This window comes from Seriola lalandi, unplaced genomic scaffold, assembly GCF_002814215.2.
Source record: "Seriola lalandi dorsalis isolate HSWRI2012SDOR001 ecotype SW California unplaced genomic scaffold, Sedor1 jcf7180002054522, whole genome shotgun sequence".
Lineage (NCBI taxonomy): Eukaryota > Metazoa > Chordata > Actinopteri > Carangiformes > Carangidae > Seriola > Seriola lalandi.
In genome coordinates this window covers 1,506,203-1,523,063 of record NW_019525075.1, presented here as the reverse complement: position 1 = coordinate 1,523,063, position 16,861 = coordinate 1,506,203, and the positions used below count along the sequence as shown (strand labels likewise).

The following is a 16,861-nucleotide window of genomic DNA, read 5'->3' as shown; positions in this document are numbered from 1 at the left end:
ATAAAAGCCACTGCTGAAGAAACAGGTCATCAGGAGAAGGAAGGAATCCTCTCTGCAATGGATGAGAGTGAATCTTCTCTAAAAACCCTGCAATCAGAAACAAATGCTCCTTTGAACGCACAACCTCTGGACAATCCACTGAAAACAGACGAGCAGAATGACACTGACTTCAACCCTATTAGGAACAGAAGAAAAATGGGGTCTAGTCGTAGAAATAAAGGACGACAGCAGGTAAAGGTCTCTCGTGCTGAATCATACCACAAACCTACAGAGGATGTTGTTAGAATGACAAGAGATAACAAACCCCTTGAAACAACAAAAATGTCATTAACCATAGAGACAGCAGTCCAGGAAATATCAATTGAAACCATGCTGGACGCAAAAGAGACATCTCAGACTCTCAGTGTTGCGCAAGCAACCATTTCATCACCAAAAGAGGAGTTGTCTACAAATGAGGAACAAAATGAGCATTTCAGTTTATCTGAAGTCAGAGGAGCTCAGCAGTCAGAGGATGCTGTGCATGAAGAAGAGGATGTTAAGCTAACAGAAATGCAGAAAATGCATCAACTTGATTACTCCTCAATTAAGGAAAGCAAACCTTCTTTAGAATCTCTGCAATCAGAAATATGGTCTCCTTTGGAATCCCAACCTATGGACAATTCACAAAGCATCAAAGAAGAAACTCACTCAGGCTTCAAAACCACACGGAACAGAAGAAAACTAGGGTCAAGCAGAAGAAATAAAGGAAGACAGCATGTACCAGAGTCTGTTACTGAACCATACCCTGAAGAAGAAGTTGTAGAAAATACCTGGAGAAATGAAGCCTCTGAAACAGAAGAAATAACATCAGGAACAGGGACAATATGGCAGGAAGAATTAAAAGAGCATACCTACAGCAGTACAATTGAGACAACAGACATTGCTTTAAGGTCAGACAAAAATGACTTTCTCAAAACCATTGAGGAAGTCAGTGAGGAGGAAAAGAAACACATTAAAGAGCCTGAGAATTTAACTCCGCTTACAGGATATGATGCTGTTAAAATAGACTTGATACAATCTGAGGAAGCCTCAACAGAGAGAACAACAGATGCACAAGGGCCTATACAAGTTGAAGAGAGAGAAGAATATGAAGATCCTGCAAACAAAGACTGTGCAGCCCAAGAAATAGATATTCCAAATGTAGTCACACATGCAGAACTTTTGTCTGCTGCACAAAATAAAACTGACACATGGGATCCATTTGACATTGGTCATGAGGGAAACCGAAGTGCAAATCCAGCTATGGATGTGTCTGAGGAAAGTGGAATTTCTACAGCAGCAGACGCATGTATCAGCCAGCAAGATATACAAGAAAAAGATAAAAGTCCTGTAGATAACAGTGAAAGTTTGCAAGGAAAAGTCAAACAGAAGAAAAGAAAGATGGGCTCTACTCGCAGAACACAACTCAATAGAAAACAAGAGGGAGAAACAGACAACAAAGATGAAACAATTGAAAGAAACTTGGACATGGAAGTTGATGTGAGAAAACTTGACAGGATGGAGGTAGTGGAGGAGTTACCATTGATACCGACAACAGAGGAAAAGGAAAATGCACAGCCATCATTGGGAACAGTGTATAAAGAACAACAGGAAACTTATGAAACTAGTTCTGTGCATGACAAGAGGCACTTGCAACAAAGCTCTGACCTGCAGACTGTAGAGAGCAATGTGAAACCAGGTACAGAGGATTCAATGGTTCTCCCTCCTGAGCAGTCTGCCTCTTACAATGAGGAAGTTGTTAATCCTGTTGCGATTCTTCATGGAGCGTATGTAAGGGATAGTGAGGGAAATGTAGATGTTAGTGTGGAGCCACCACAACAAGATGATTTCGCAAGCACTGAGATGCAAACAGCTTCTGTGGTCGCTGGAAGAAACAGACGCTCAATAGATCAGTTGCTGTCTTCAAATACTGAGGGTGCTATGAACACTGATTCTGATATCACACTGTATTCTTCTGAGACTGCACAAAGTACACAGAATGACCAAGCTTTGAAATTAACAGAAGTACCAAGTGTGGCTGTGGAAGATTTGGAAAAAGTAAAATCTGTGGTCAGGGGAGAAGCTGAAGAAGAGCATGAAAATGCCCAAGCAAGTGCACAAGAGCCAAACTATGTGAATGAAGGAGCTCACAACACAAGTCCACATTTCAGTTCAACCAACAGGAGAAGAAAATTGGGCTCCACACGCAGGAATCTTGGGTCACGATCCAAAGGAGAAGACTTACATCAAAAACAAGAGGTGGATAATGAAGCAACTGCCATAAATGTTGGGGATGTTTTGACTGAGGGTGTCTCAGGAATCGAAGAAAAAGAGCTGCAAATTCACAATGAACACATAGAAGGTGACTCGGCGCAAAGGAAAGAAAAAGTAGTTGAAACAGTGGAGTACAGGCACACTGGTGAATCTCAGGTAAAACCTATAGCCTACCAGGCAGTTGAAGAAAATCCTGATTCTCTCAGCCAACTGGAAGAAACGGAGCATCAGCTAACTCCAGATCACCTCCCCGCAACACCATCCACTTCACCCAAACATGATGGAGGGAGAAGACGAAAAATGGGATCTCACCGGAAGTCACGTGGACATCAACACTTTGAAGACCAAACTGAAAGAGAGGGCAGGATAATAGATGCACAAAAAGTGAGAGATGAAAGTGCCATGAAGACAGCTGAAGGTCACACAGAAGAATCTTCGGGTCTGGACATAATATCAGAGGTAAGCAGCAAAGCAAAAAGATTTTATGTGTGTGATTCTGTTGTTTTTGTTTCATAGTTAAGGTCTAGTTATAATGTTCATTTTCTATTGTGTCAGATTTGCTTAAACAGATGAACACGTCAGAAATCATGGATGTATAGTTTCTGTGGCAAGTGAACTTCCTGGTCTTTCTGTTACTTCTTATTGGACATTTTTCTTTTGCAGATTTCCGTGATTAGAGTTTCTCTTTTTAAAGTTTTATTATACAAATTATTGGCATTACACAGTGGCATTTGAAGAGTAAACAAAATCCCACACAGTTCAGCTTAACTGCACTTAATTTATTTCCCTCAGTCTGTTGTTCGTATCTATTATTGGTGGCAGGGGGAATGTCCTTTCGCACAGTAAGTCTATAGTCTTCCTTTTTGCATAAAACCTCTTGCGCACTGGCCAAGAGTTTGTTTCAAGAAGCACAAACTCACACAGTGAACCAAAATGAGGAACATGTGGTCCACACTACACGTTTCACATACTGAAAAGGAGAACATAAACATGTATCTGTTTCTTGATCTCTGTGCTGGTGTGTGCGTTTCACAAGCATGATACATTTGTACAAGTACCAGTCAAGAAGTTATGTGAAATGATCCAAAAGCATATCATGCAAAGCTTTACCTTAAATAGTATGTTTACTCTATATCAAAATGTTACTGAATTGATTCAAGATGAAATATGCAATCAGACTACAGCCTCCTTAACTCAATCACCTCATGAATGGGATTTTTTGTCTGCAGGCTGATGAATGTAACCAGAAATCATCATCCAGCATCAACATCTCAAAGGCAACAGAGCACACAAGGCCAAAGAGGTAAGTCCCACGCGTTGACATTCAACAAAATGAAAATAAATACCTGCAACCTCCAAGGCTTGTCTAAATACGAAATACAATTTTCTCTTTTGGAAGGCAATGAAAGCAACTTTTACCTTTGAAATAGAGATATTGATTTTTGTAAATATTAGGTGCATGATGTAAATCCATGTCAGATTTCAACCACATGCAAAATGATAGAACTTTAAATATTTTTTCCCCTTAAAATTACTTTTTCTTTCTCTTAAATTCAAACATAAACTCTTGGTTTTATTTTGTAAAGTTCTGCAGTTCCAGCGATGAATTGAAAATTGCAGCAGAATGTCATGTCACTAATTTGTGGTATGCTGTATATGCTGTATATTGTATTATATAACACTTGGTTGTCTGTTCCACAGTGAGAAGGCACCTAAATGGGTGGATCCAGTTCAATATCCCCAGGCTGAAATTCGCCTTGGTCAAGACAGTCAAAAGTTGTCTTTTGGTAAACAGAAAATTACTACTTACACTCAGCTGATTGTAGACAGAGGGTTTATGTGTGACAAGTAAGTGTTTTTGTTTTCCTTTCAGCAGGAGCAGACATCAGATCAAAAAGCTACGATGTGTTGATGGTTGGAGACAGCAGTGTAGGCAAGACCTCCTTCATGAAAAGAGCTCAAAGTGGGAAGTTTTCTTTAGATTTACCTGCCTCTGTTGGTAAGATCCTGATCTTTATCCAATTATTTTCCCATAACTGTGGGTAAACATACAGAATAATCTTACATAAATGTATTTTGCAGGCCTTGATTCCTGCATGTGGACTGTGGTAGTGGATGGAAAGCCTGTGGTGCTCCAGTTATGGGATACAGCAGGTCAAGAAAGGTAAGTTTCCTGTTTGCTGTTACAGTACATCATTGAGAAAATCATAAGTGATACATTTGTGATCCCTGCATTTCATTAAGATATTTTATAAGGTTTTATGATTCGATCAACGTTTTCCACCCTGAGAATACAGGTCATTTTGTGACATTTTATATCACAATCTTTTTAATTTAAGCCCATTTTTGTGGGAAAAGACAGAGGTCGCCCAACAGCGATGTCCATTGTCCAAGTAAAAAGAATTACATATATTTCACTCTTTTAATTGCAATATGATCTAAATGAAGATCTAAACTTATACAACATCCAGCATTGATAATAACTATTCTAGGTGTATTGGAGTGAGTCTGTCCTTGTTGAGGTAGATTCTGGACTCTGTAGGTAGACTCTTTTTTGGTACTGGGACCATGGTGGTGATCTTGAAGCACATAGGGGCAATTTATTTGCTCATGCCGATGTTAAAGATGTTTTCAGGTAGAGTAGAAATTTCTGGCACAACTTCACCTACTTCCAGTGTGAATGGAGAAGGAAAGTATTACTTGTAGCATGAAGAAGTTGTTACACCAGCACATTTTGGCTGTCCATAATTCCTGATGACCGTTACAAGCTGAAAAGTGTCTGTGAGGACATCTGAAAGCTGCTCAGATCATTCCCTTATTCCTGCAGATACTCTTTCAGGTCCAGCAGCTTTATGTTGGTGGATAGAGTCCTCCTGATGTTTTTTCTGTGAGTAAGCACAGGGTTTAGTCGTTGGTAAGAAGGAAAGTCACAGGCTAGAAGTAAGGCATCACCTTCAAAAGTACAGGGTGTTATTTTGTGGTTTATGATGACCTAAATGCTCTGCCAAATGAACAGTGTGTCTTTTTACTCCTGGAAGTGGCGGTGGATTGTCTGTATATAGATGTGCGTTGCTTCTCTGGTGGCTCAGGACAGGTTGTCTCTGACAGGCTGTCTCTGCCCTGAGGGCTTTCTCATCACCCCATCTGAAGGCAGCCCCCTGGGTCCTCAGCAGCGTGTACACCTCGGCAGTCAGCCAAGAATTCTGATGAGCATATGTTACAATGCTGACAAAATCTTTTAAGCAGTTGTCATTGTATTCAGTGACAGACACTGTTCCAGCCTCCTGAACAGACAGTGATAGATAATGTGCTCAAAATACCTTGAAGGTGTAGAGAAGTCTCTTTGAGGCTAGGTTGTAACCTGTTTCAGAACTGGTTTTGCACATCTCGACATTGTTTTGTTTGCTGGAATCAGCACAACACATGTCCCAACAGCAGAGGTTGGGGCCATGTGCATGGAGTATGTAGGTGTCAACATGTTCACTCCACATGTATACGTACAAGCTTTAGCAATATTTTTTGCAAACTAAACTAACCAGTTATTAGACCAAAAACACACTTTCTTCCTCTGCTGTCCATGTCTTGTCATGGCACAGCGTTTCTCATTGTATTACAACTCAAATGTGGGAAGTTCACTAATGAACCTGAGGGGAAGTAATTAAAAGGTGTTTGTTTTGTAAAATTAATGGTTTCCCTCTGATTAAATTAGGATGTCAACTCTCTGTGTAGACTGTCTTTCATTATGTTCTTGACTGTCTTCAAAGGTTTCACAGCATCACAAGACAGGTTTTTCATAAAGCCCAAGCATTTCTCTTGATGTATGACATCACTTCCTCTCAGAGCTTCACTGCAGTCAGCTACTGGGCAAACTGTATTCAGGTATGGTGCATTTAAAGCCTCAGTCCATGTGTGTACTGTTGAAATGTGAAATGTTCTCACCACTCTACAGGCTTTGTTCTGAGAATGTTTTTAAATGATGTCAGAATTACAGGTTTTTAGAGACCAGACATACTTTAATACTTACATACTTTTTTGCTACACTAAAAACCACTAATAGGGCTGGGCTCTGTTATAACACTTGCTTCCACTAAAATGCCCAGTTTGTCTATAGACAAAAGTGAGGTTAACTATACAGTTATTGTAATGAATATATAAATTATGCTGTTAATATAAATTATACATTTCATTTCATTACTTTGCTGAAACAGCATAGATGAACTAAAATGTTCCACAGAAACAAACAAATGTGCATGAACATAGGCTTCGGCATTTTACAGACAACAGCAATACACCTGCACCCTATTTCATTTACCTCCTTATATATGTCTCTTTACTATTTTATAATAATAATAATAATAATAATAATAATGAGCAGAAGAAGAAGAAGAAGAAAAGAATGATAATACACTTAATTTATGCAGCATTGTTCATATCAAAGTTATAAAATGCTATACATGGTTAACATTTTAAAATGGCTCCTGTGTTTTTGTAATACTGAGCTAAGGATGCTTATGTACTTTATCTACAAGTCAAAGTCCACAAGAACATAATATGGATATAGTGAAAAACAATGACATATTTACAGTACCAACAAGTAACAAGAAACACCCGAACTTGTCCATGAAGATAAAAATGCCTGCATGGCAATCCAAACAATAATCCAACAAATCCATATTTTGCAGGAAGGGGCTGCCGAAGACGTGACCATTCTACTTCTGGGGAATAAGAGTGATCATGCAGAACGGCAGGTTAAAACTCAGGAAGGAGAAATTCTTGCTAAGGTATTGATCTTAGGCATTACACCCACTCACACTTCCAGTTCATTTAATGACAAGAGAAAATAAATCAATAGTTGTAATTATCAAACCCCAACACTAAAGACAGCTGTTCTACCTCCATAGGAGTACGACTTTCAATTCATGGAGTGTAGTGCTGCCACGGGTGAAAACGTGATTCAGTCCTTGGAAACTGTTGCCAGGTAATAAAGGCTCACATCCTCACATCTGTTTGTTTTGTGCCGTCTATCACACCGGTCTTTGTGCTGTTACGTCACATGCCATGATATCAGCTGATTGTGCTGTTGTTGTTGTGTTGTTGCCAGGATGTTGAGACAAAAAGTTGACACAACAGAGGAAGCTGTGGTGTTACACAAAGAGCCCCCGCAGAAAAAAAGATCAGGATGTTGCTGAAAAGATGTGTTGGTCTAAGAAATCAGAGAAGTGGTGAAATCCTGCACACGACGGACATTCAGGACCCGCTCTTCAGAAAGTGTCTATGTATATCACAAACCATTCTTTTAATCCAATGTGTTGTATTAAGATACACAGATATATATAAGTTAAATCTACTTTTTACAAATAATTGATTTGAAGGACAAAATAAGATCAGGAAAATCTTGCACTTGCATAACACATACTGTTGAAGGCACATAGGCGACTCCAGGCTTTCTGAGAGGCTTGATGTATGCTTACTGTATACATTCATGTATATATATATACATTATATAGCTGGTGCAGGCTTTTTCTAGTCAGTAACCATGGAAACAATTACATGATGAATAATTGTTTTTTTTTATCTTGCAAGATGCTACTTTATATTGTTTTGCACTGTATGTTTTATCATTTTAAATACATTTTCTTTCTTGCCATACTAGTGCAATTTCAAATGATCACATGACGTCAATATTAATAGAAGACTTTTTAAGATGTATTCATTAATTTCAATAAGAAATCAAACATTTAGTACTTCAGCACTTTCTTGGATTCTTGTTTGAAAGATAAAGAGAACCTTCTATATTGTACAGCTATTGAATATTTGTTCTACAGTGTTTATACTCTATGGAAAAGAAGTGTTCATTTTACTTTCATGAAATAAATAAGTAGTAAATAATTTGTATACGTGATAAAATTTCAGTCTTTGCTTAATTTTAACAGGCAAATTAGCTCAGAGGTTACAGGGCGTGGCAGCAATCAATATTAAAATATGCAACATCCTGTGAACAAATGTAAATGTATACAAAAATGTCAAATTGTATTACGTTTACTGTGATTTTGTGTTTACCATCTGTATTAAATGAATTGCGTTGTCATTGCAGTTGCCACACAGCTGCCAGGTTGGCCTGATAGTCATGAATAAATTTCACGCCTCTATAACTAAAGATAGCAGTAGTAAAATGATTAACTCTTTGAATATAAATGTCAAATTTTTTTTTTTTTCTCCCTGTAATTTGTGTCACTGAATACCTTTAATCAGATTGTTCTAATGTCATGTCTCATCGTTAATAAACCTCAAGAACAATGACTGGTGTTCTCTCCTACTTAATTTGTGTCCTCATGGAAGTTGTGCGTTTCCAGACTGACAAAGACAACAGTGTTCCCACTGGAACAACAAGTTCCTCAGTGGTATGAAGAGCATGACAACAATGGCGCCACTGGAATAACCTCATAACATCCCCAAAGGAGCTTTTGTTGGAAACAGAAACGCTGAGACAGCATCTTCCAACGTCATCAGACGACAGATGATTACACCAAATCTGATATTAGTGATTGGCACCGACCTCTCTGGTTATGTTTATAAACCAGGAGAGTATTTCTCTTTCCCTCAGTTATTCAGATAATTCTGTTTTAGGCTGGAACATATAAACATTGTAATTTTGTTAAAACATTAAACAACAGAAAACATGGTAATTACTTATTTCTGTAATCTGTAATTTCAGAATACTTCCCAAATAATTTCCTACAACATTTCCAATGTGGTTTACTCCTCTTTCCAGTCACACCCAAAGAGGCCAAAATTTCCTTTTGTGATATTTATTTTTAACTTAGATATATCCTACCCAATAAAGACATTTTCACTACATCCTTGGTGCGAGTGTGCCTGAAGTAAGCCCAGATTGTCGTCCCTTTGTCTACAATTTCTGGAAAGAACAATGTAGTTTGGTACCAACTGCAGGGAAAACATAGACAGTGCTCAATTAGTAAACTTCCAAATTCTTCATTCCCATTCATTGCTGCTGTAACCTGGAGACTTAAATCAGCGGGAGAGCTTGCTGACAGCTGTGTGTAGATTTTCTTTGCTTTTTCATGACAACGGAGACTCAGTCACAACAGGGATCAGATGGTTCTTATTATACATGTGAATGGGATCAGTTCAGTTCATCTAAACGTTACTGCTGTCCTGGAGATGGCTGGTTTAAAACTATAACAGACAAGTCATTGAAATAAAAGTAACTTTGACCTTTAGCCACTTGGGGGAGTATTTGTGCTGATAAAGCAGGTGAATCATCTCCTCTAGAGACCAACCACTTTGTACATATGTACACATCCTGTTTGTACACACTGAGTCAAGCTGAAGTGATCAAACAGTACCAGAATCAAAAGAAATGTTAAAGTTTTCGGTCAAATTCTTTTTCAGTTTATTTCAAGATAAAAATAAACCACTTTCATATAAAGATTTGGTAAATATGTTAAAATTACCTGCACAACATACAACAATGGTGAAAGCACTGGAACATTTCCATGATAAACAGAAATTATCTGTAGATGGAGAGAAGTCTGCTTATTAAACAAATGCATAATGTAATGAATTGTGTCCAATCTGATACTAACATTCTCTTTCAGAAATTGTGTCTCTGGTCTTTGAAATCACTTTGTCCAGCTGAGCTTAAATCAAAGTGATGCAGTATCCAGCCTCATAGTAATCTTTTTTTTGCATCATTTTTGTGATCATGGACCAGAGTGGCTCATATCAACTGCTGATGACAGCAGCAAGTCATTTAATTCCACCTGCTCCCATTGCTCCTTCATTGGTTTCATTTTGTTGACACGCTGGCGTATTCTCTTCCACTGGCTGTAATCCTGATGTCTTGGTTTGTGATTTGGAGTATTTTTTTTTTTTCATAGATGAATTGTATTGTTTGATGGCCTGCATGACATCAGAAACAGTCCAGTGGTGATGTGTCAGGGCATCCTGCAGTGTAAAGGGTCCATCTCTGGTCCGTCTCACTCCTTTACACACTGCATTGCTGCGCAGCTCAAGTCCTATCTCGTGCACAACTTTGCGCAAAAATTTCTGAGTTTCATTTAGACACTGCACCTCTGTAAGTACATGAGAAAGAACAAAGAAAGATCAGCATTTTTAAATTGGAAAAATAGATGTTCAATGTGTTCAACTGAAGAATATTTACCTAAAGTGAAGTTGGGCGGTTGGAAGCGAATGCAACGCAGGCCTGTCAAAATAGGCTGCGATTTCCCCTCCGGACCCAGTAAACCCATAACAGCCATCTCATAGGCTTCCTGTGAACGCATGTCGACATTGGAATACCTGTATAGAAAAAAAACAAGTCATCTATATTGGGTGTATACTGCAAGAGGAATACAGACTAGTGTAGGAGGAAATTAGGAGCAAACACTGTCAATATTATGTCAATGAGGAATTTAGTTAATGTGAAATGCAGCTGTCATACATTAACAAGGCCTTCTGATTGGCTCCCTGCAGCATGGCCAGCACTTTGTTCAGCTTATCCTGTGTGATGTGATCTGTTGAACACAACAATATTTCAAGGTCGGACACAGTAAAATAAGATTAAAATATTGCCACAAAATAGTATATAATATGCACATGCACAAGTAAATGTACACTAGATAAAAAGACTGTTGGGCAAAAGTGAGGTATCATACCATAGGTGGACCTTTCCACAACACGACCCATGTGAGAGAAATCATCTGTTGCGGTCCCGAACTCACCTTCCAATGTGTAATCCTGAAACATATCAAACAGCATTAAACCTGTTCTAGATTGTGCCATCATTTCATATTAATTTTATTTTTCAAATGAAACCAGTGGAAATCAAAAATTACCCTTGTGATTCGTGTTTTGTAGAGATCATTCAGGTACTTGTTTCCATTCCCAACTGCAAGAACTGAAGATTAAAAAAAAGGAGTTAAAAGTTAAAATAATACGACACTGACTGAAACAAAATACAAAACATTCATACCTAGAACACCAGAGGAAAAGGCGTCCAGGCGATGACCTACTCCCACTTGAATACTGTCGAATTTAGGTCCAGTTACTAAAATACGGAAAAACACGTTATTCACTCATATCTTCATGAATCTGCACAAACATGACATCTGCATTTTGGTGTAATTCAGTCATTGCAGCTATTATCAAACTGCACTTCAAAGGTCACTAATGAGCCATCAGACTGATCTGATTTTCTTTATTGTCTATTTTAAGTTAAACCAGTGGTACCCAAACTGGAGGACAGGCCACCCTGGGTTGGTGCCCATGACATGTAGAGTGAAACTAGGGTTGAATAAACCTTTTTCAGAGCAGATATTTTGACATACAAACAATAGCCACAATTAACAATGTGCAAATAATCAGATTATTAATTACAGCATTTCAATAATTGCTAAACAAAGCTGTCATTAATGTTTTCAGTTCTGACTGTTCTTTTGCTGCTATGACAGGTCAAAATCTCTGAAAAGAAAGCATTTTTATGCAGGTTTAATTTCAGTTTCACAACAGAACATAGTAAGGAGAATACATGAAGAAAAATACAGAATGCACTGGCAAGAAATGAGTGAACCCTTTGGAATTATATGCATTTATGTATAAATATGGTCAGATCTTCATTTAAGTTCCAATTATGAACAAACAATCTGTTGTGATGTCACATGGCATGGACACTACAGAGGAAGCTGCTGGGGAAAATGAATTCCAAAGTTTATCAAGACATCTTACAGGATAATTCCCCTAAACATCAAAGTAAATCTTCTACAGAATGACTTCAAATTATGAAAATATGCCCTTTGGAGTGACCCAGTCAGAGCCCAGACCTTAATCCAGTACAGATTGTTGTGTTGTTAGTTGAACATATAAAAAGCATGTGATTTTACACACACACAAGACCAGTGTGGTGATGTGTGTGAACAAAAAGCAAGGGTGAGACAGGAAAAAGGACACATACCCAGAGGATGTTTGGACAGAACAGGCACAGAAGCTACAGACAGAGTGAGTCCCTTGGGTGCTTCAGTATCACTTCCTGGATGTGCCAAGAAACGGATCTCTTGAGGACAAGGTTGGGACGGTGCAGCGTTTATACCTGGAAGGCCACACATACAGAGGTCAACAGGATATTAGGATTTGTTTTGACTGTAGGGTTGAAGGTAACGCTGCTGTCTGCACATTAGCTGTATTATGCGTCCCTTTCACAGCAGATATAGACGTTTAATGGCAAGAGTTACGGATGTGTCATCCTCACCTTTAAGAAGATTTGTCTCGATGTTGTCCCGAACGAGTTTCCAGTGAACACCGGAGGGTTTGTACACACAAAACAGACCCTCTACCCTCCGAAACATGCGAACAGCTGGAGTTACCATTGTGTTACTAACGTCAGGTCATCCCGAATTATTGAAAAATATATATTAGGTTATTTTTAGGTCATATATTAGGCCAAGTTTTCTCAAGCAGGATTTATCTTTCCTCCTCTTGCGTGTACGCATGTGGCTGGCACTTTTTATAGTGAGTTTACGTTTTGACAGCTTCTGTCTGGCCATACCGCCACCTGCTGTACTGGATGAATGAATGGCGTGAATAGGAAGAGAGGGTATGATGATGCTTAGCTACGGATGTGCTCAGCAGTCACCAGAAAAAATATTAAAGGGATTATGTGTTGTAAGAATCGTGTGAGGCAAAATATGGTTGATTATAATGTTTTTTAATTAGAGGAATTAGTTGCGATGGAGCCAAAACTCTAGAAGACGACCACAGCTGCCAGTAAAACCCCAGAGAAGAAGAAAAGAGGAAGAAGACGAAGAAGAAGAAGGCAGCAGCTAACTGTAGCCCACTGTTTACAACCGGTGATATTCGTGAAGACTTGACTTCGGTAACGTTTTAACTAGTACAACTTTTGTAATAAGACGTGTTTATTGGAGTAGCTTTCTAACATAGCTTCCTATGCAAGAAGTACTGACAATTAGCTGATAGTACAAAATGAACGAGCGTAATGATAGTTAGCTAGCAGAAATTAAAAGTACAGACATTTTACACTGCAGCCCGGTTCGGTACTTGGTGGTAGTCATAACCCGTCACCATGACGACGGTGACGAGTCCGGGTATGGGTTTATTATTGGTATACATTAAATAATATCAATAGTGTTATTATTAAATGTATGGGTAGATGGCGGTAGAGGCAAGGCTGGATTACCAATCACTCAAAATGGGCAACTGCTCAGGGTCCAGGTTGACTTTATATAATTTGGGTCCACACGATTTGATAAGTCTGTGAAAAATTTGCATTGCTTTTGTTTTGTCAGAAAAATAGCAAATGTTAACATTGGGAAAGCTGGCACAAGTTAATGTTTTATGACAATGTTGTTCAAAATATTATAGAATCTGTCAGTTGTTCTCTGGATGTCTACAGCTGGACATAAAGAACAAATGGAAAATTATTGCCCCACAAGAGGTTAATCCAGCTAAGGGTTGGGTTTAAATGGGTGTAAAAATGCATTTCATTCTACCCCATATTTAGCCTACATGCATACAAATTAAATATCCAACATGGTGTAAGTGGTTCTTACCCTATGGTGAAGTCATTTAAACTTGTCACAGAAGGATAAGCACAGATGTAAATACTAAGATTCATGATGGCTGAATACCATTTAACTGCTTCAGTTTCAGGATCCTGGTACTGTGCACGCTGTCTCGTTGCCATGAGTGGGACAGCTGAATAAAACAGCCAGCCCTAAAGCTGTTACAAATCCAAATCCATTGTCCATCCACACAGCTGTTTTCACTTAATCTGCCTGATTTTAAGGTTGCATGGCAACACCTGTTTTCAACCTCAGCAATGGGCTGATCAGAGAGAATAATTGAAAACACCTGTGTTGGTGTGCAGGGCCTTTATGGTTTTTAATAGCAACACCTGTGCTTTTCCTACTATGAACAGTTAAAATGTCTTCTGTTTAAAAAGTCTGTAAAGATAAACTATACCATCTATGGTTGGATTAACCCTCTAGTGGCCTCCTATTGGCCTTCTACTTGTGATACTTTGGAGAAACACACATGTATTTATTTTATATCCAGTTCTATTCATTAAATGACAACAAACCAAATGATACTCAACAAAGTTTGATCTTAGTGTCCCCTAAAGGGTAGTTTCACACTTTTCCCAGTTTGCCATGAGAACATCACTCACTATTGACTACTCACTGTATGGGGAACTGTATGTAGAGGACTGTGTAATGCGTCTGATGGCAATATCAGCTACCTAGTTCTTAAAACTTTTTTAAATTTGACTCTGCTATATTTGATTTAACAACGATTCTCGCTAGATTTTCAGAACAAAGCTACAAAAAACACAATAGTGTAGTGGACTGGAAGAGTGAATAGTGGAGATAGAAAAAGCCTGGTGAGGGAACATTTACTAAAATGTTTTTCTGTGGTTTTGTTAAATATTAACCTGTCTTATGTTTGTGGTCTTACCTGTGCAGGTGTAATGCGAGCTCCCCTGAGGTGGGTGCTATGGGATGTGAAGGACACCCTGCTGAAGGTGCGTTTGTCTGTGGGGGAGCAGTACTGCAAGGAGGCTGAACGAATGGGCTTGAGTCTCAATCCCCTGGAGGTCGACGCTGCTTTCCGCAATGCGTATCGAAATTATTCCCGCAGATACCCAAACTATGGCATCACGCAAGGCCTAGGTGGACAGTCGTGGTGGATGGGGGTAGTGCGGGACACTTTCTCCCAGTGCAGGGTGCAAGATCCAGCCCTGCTAAATACAATGGCTCACAACCTTTATCATAATTTCTGCAATGCAGAGAACTGGGAGGTAAATAACAGATGGCATGATCCAGGAAGTTACATGCTAATGTAATTAGAAATGATAGATAAAAAGTAATAATAATAAATAATAATAATTTAAAGTTTGGGTGAACAAACTGACAGCAAAAGTTTTTATTTGCATTGTTTGAATCATTGTCATCATCAGAAGCCTGTTTGCTAAGGCAGGGCTATCAGAAACATATCTGCAGACATTGACAGAAAATATCAACTTATTTTGAGTAATGTGCTTTTATTTTAGGTATTTCCAGACTCAAAGAAGGCCCTGGAGAGTTGTTCTTCTCTAGGACTGAAGCAGGGTGTGGTTTCCAACTTTGACAGCCGCTTAGAAACTATTTTATGTGTTTGTGGCCTCCTGACTCACTTCAGTTTTTTGATAACATCAGAGGAGGCAGGTGTTGCAAAGCCCAATCCAGTCATCTTTGATCAGGCACTGCAGAAATGTGGTGTACCAGCTGCCAGCGTAGCTCATATTGGGGATCACTATGTGAATGATTACCTCACCCCTCGGTCCGTGGGAATCCACGGGCTCCTATTAGACAGAAACAGCAAGCATAACCAACCTGAGGTTCCTCAAGAGCATCGACTCAGCTCCCTGGAGGAACTGCCGTCATGGCTTCAGCAGCACAGGAACTAATGCCAAACAGTCATGGGCTCATGTGCAAAGCTACTCAGTCTCACTGTGGGGCAGTTAAAGACATAATTTATGGGATGTAGCGATATTCACCTGAGTAAACCCAACCAATTCATCACTCTTCACATAACAGATTAAAATGCTCCTGATAGAAATGTACAGAGAAATCCAGAATAATATATAAACTGTATGTAATTTTCAATCATTTTTACTGTAAATAAAGTGGGAGCAATAAATATCCATTCATTGTCCTGAGTCTGTCAAAGGAAACTGCCTCATTGCCGTTTTTCATCTGATGACAAAATTAGGGACAGATGCTTAGTCTACAGTAAATCTTAATGCATTAATGGAGACATATTTATAAAGCACCAGAAGCACATCAGGAAGGATCATAATGGCAACAACTCAATGTAAAACTCACTGAAAGAAATATAAAGGAAGGAAACCTTCATGCTAGCAAGAGCCCAACTGATAAATGAACATGGCTGGTATTAGCTCATCACAGATGTAGTGTTATCAGCGTACATACTGCTCGATGAGTGACAGGACATAGAGATAGATATGTGGGGAGGTCATTTAGTTTTTTCAACACAGAGCACTGAGTTTACTTGACCACAAATTGAAACTTAACCAAACATTGCATGCAGCATTCTAGTGGGAGTAGAGCTGCAATGATTATTCAAGTGATGGCATATGTTTTACACTGTAGCTCAAACAAAACAAAACACTGAAAATGTCACCTTGGAATCTGTGCAACTGGAATGACCTTTTTTCACTATTTTCTGATGTTTTCTAGTGGTAACTCTAACCCAATAAATCGTTTTGGTCGCCACAGAATGTTTTAAGTTATTTTGTGGCTTTGTATGATTTTCTTTTATTTGTAAAGTATAAATACTAATATTTTAAACCAAAGATTAGAGATTGTCACCATTAGCGTTTAAAGGTAACACTGACAAATAATATAATAACTTGAAGAACAGGGAAGCATGGAGACAGAATGGGTGCCAAACTCTATTTATTAAAATAAACTGAAATATAATTAGCCTACATCCATGCCCTTACACTTAGGAGCAGTTACCAGTGAAAATTACA

At 38.7% G+C, this 16,861-nt stretch overlaps 3 protein-coding genes across 4 annotated transcripts; 2 read left to right on the top strand and 1 right to left on the bottom strand.

The window, feature by feature from the left end:
- The first annotated feature begins 6 nt into the window (after window positions 1-6).
- Window positions 7-8,592, top strand: LOC111660735 (uncharacterized). Of its 2 annotated transcripts, none has more exons than XM_023414118.2 (9): window positions 7-2,751; window positions 3,522-3,595; window positions 3,994-4,079; window positions 4,169-4,291; window positions 4,375-4,456; window positions 6,057-6,171; window positions 6,975-7,073; window positions 7,194-7,270; window positions 7,394-8,592. In XM_023414118.2, exons 1-9 carry the CDS (start codon window positions 58-60, stop codon window positions 7,479-7,481), a joined length of 3,438 nt encoding a protein of 1,145 aa, XP_023269886.1. In that variant the 5' UTR covers window positions 7-57; the 3' UTR covers window positions 7,482-8,592. The 2 variants fall into 2 exon arrangements, with proteins under 2 accessions (XP_023269886.1, XP_023269885.1); XM_023414117.2 differs by having other exon boundaries at window positions 4,166-4,291.
- Window positions 8,593-9,682: 1,090 nt separating this feature from the next.
- trub2 (TruB pseudouridine (psi) synthase family member 2) lies at window positions 9,683-12,823 on the bottom strand. Its single transcript, XM_023414130.2, has 8 exons — window positions 12,560-12,823; window positions 12,266-12,400; window positions 11,288-11,362; window positions 11,151-11,212; window positions 10,971-11,052; window positions 10,757-10,829; window positions 10,478-10,614; window positions 9,683-10,388 (listed from the first exon to the last, which is right to left on the bottom strand). The coding sequence occupies exons 1-8, from the start codon at window positions 12,675-12,677 to the stop codon at window positions 10,063-10,065; spliced, it is 1,008 nt and encodes a 335-aa protein (XP_023269898.1). The 5' UTR covers window positions 12,678-12,823; the 3' UTR covers window positions 9,683-10,062.
- An 82-nt stretch (window positions 12,824-12,905) lies between these two features.
- On the top strand, window positions 12,906-16,011 carry hdhd3 (haloacid dehalogenase-like hydrolase domain containing 3). The gene is made up of 3 exons (XM_023414135.2): window positions 12,906-13,183; window positions 14,790-15,124; window positions 15,377-16,011. Exons 2-3 carry the CDS (start codon window positions 14,795-14,797, stop codon window positions 15,770-15,772), a joined length of 726 nt encoding a protein of 241 aa, XP_023269903.1. The 5' UTR covers window positions 12,906-13,183; window positions 14,790-14,794; the 3' UTR covers window positions 15,773-16,011.
- The last annotated feature ends 850 nt before the right edge of the window (window positions 16,012-16,861 follow it).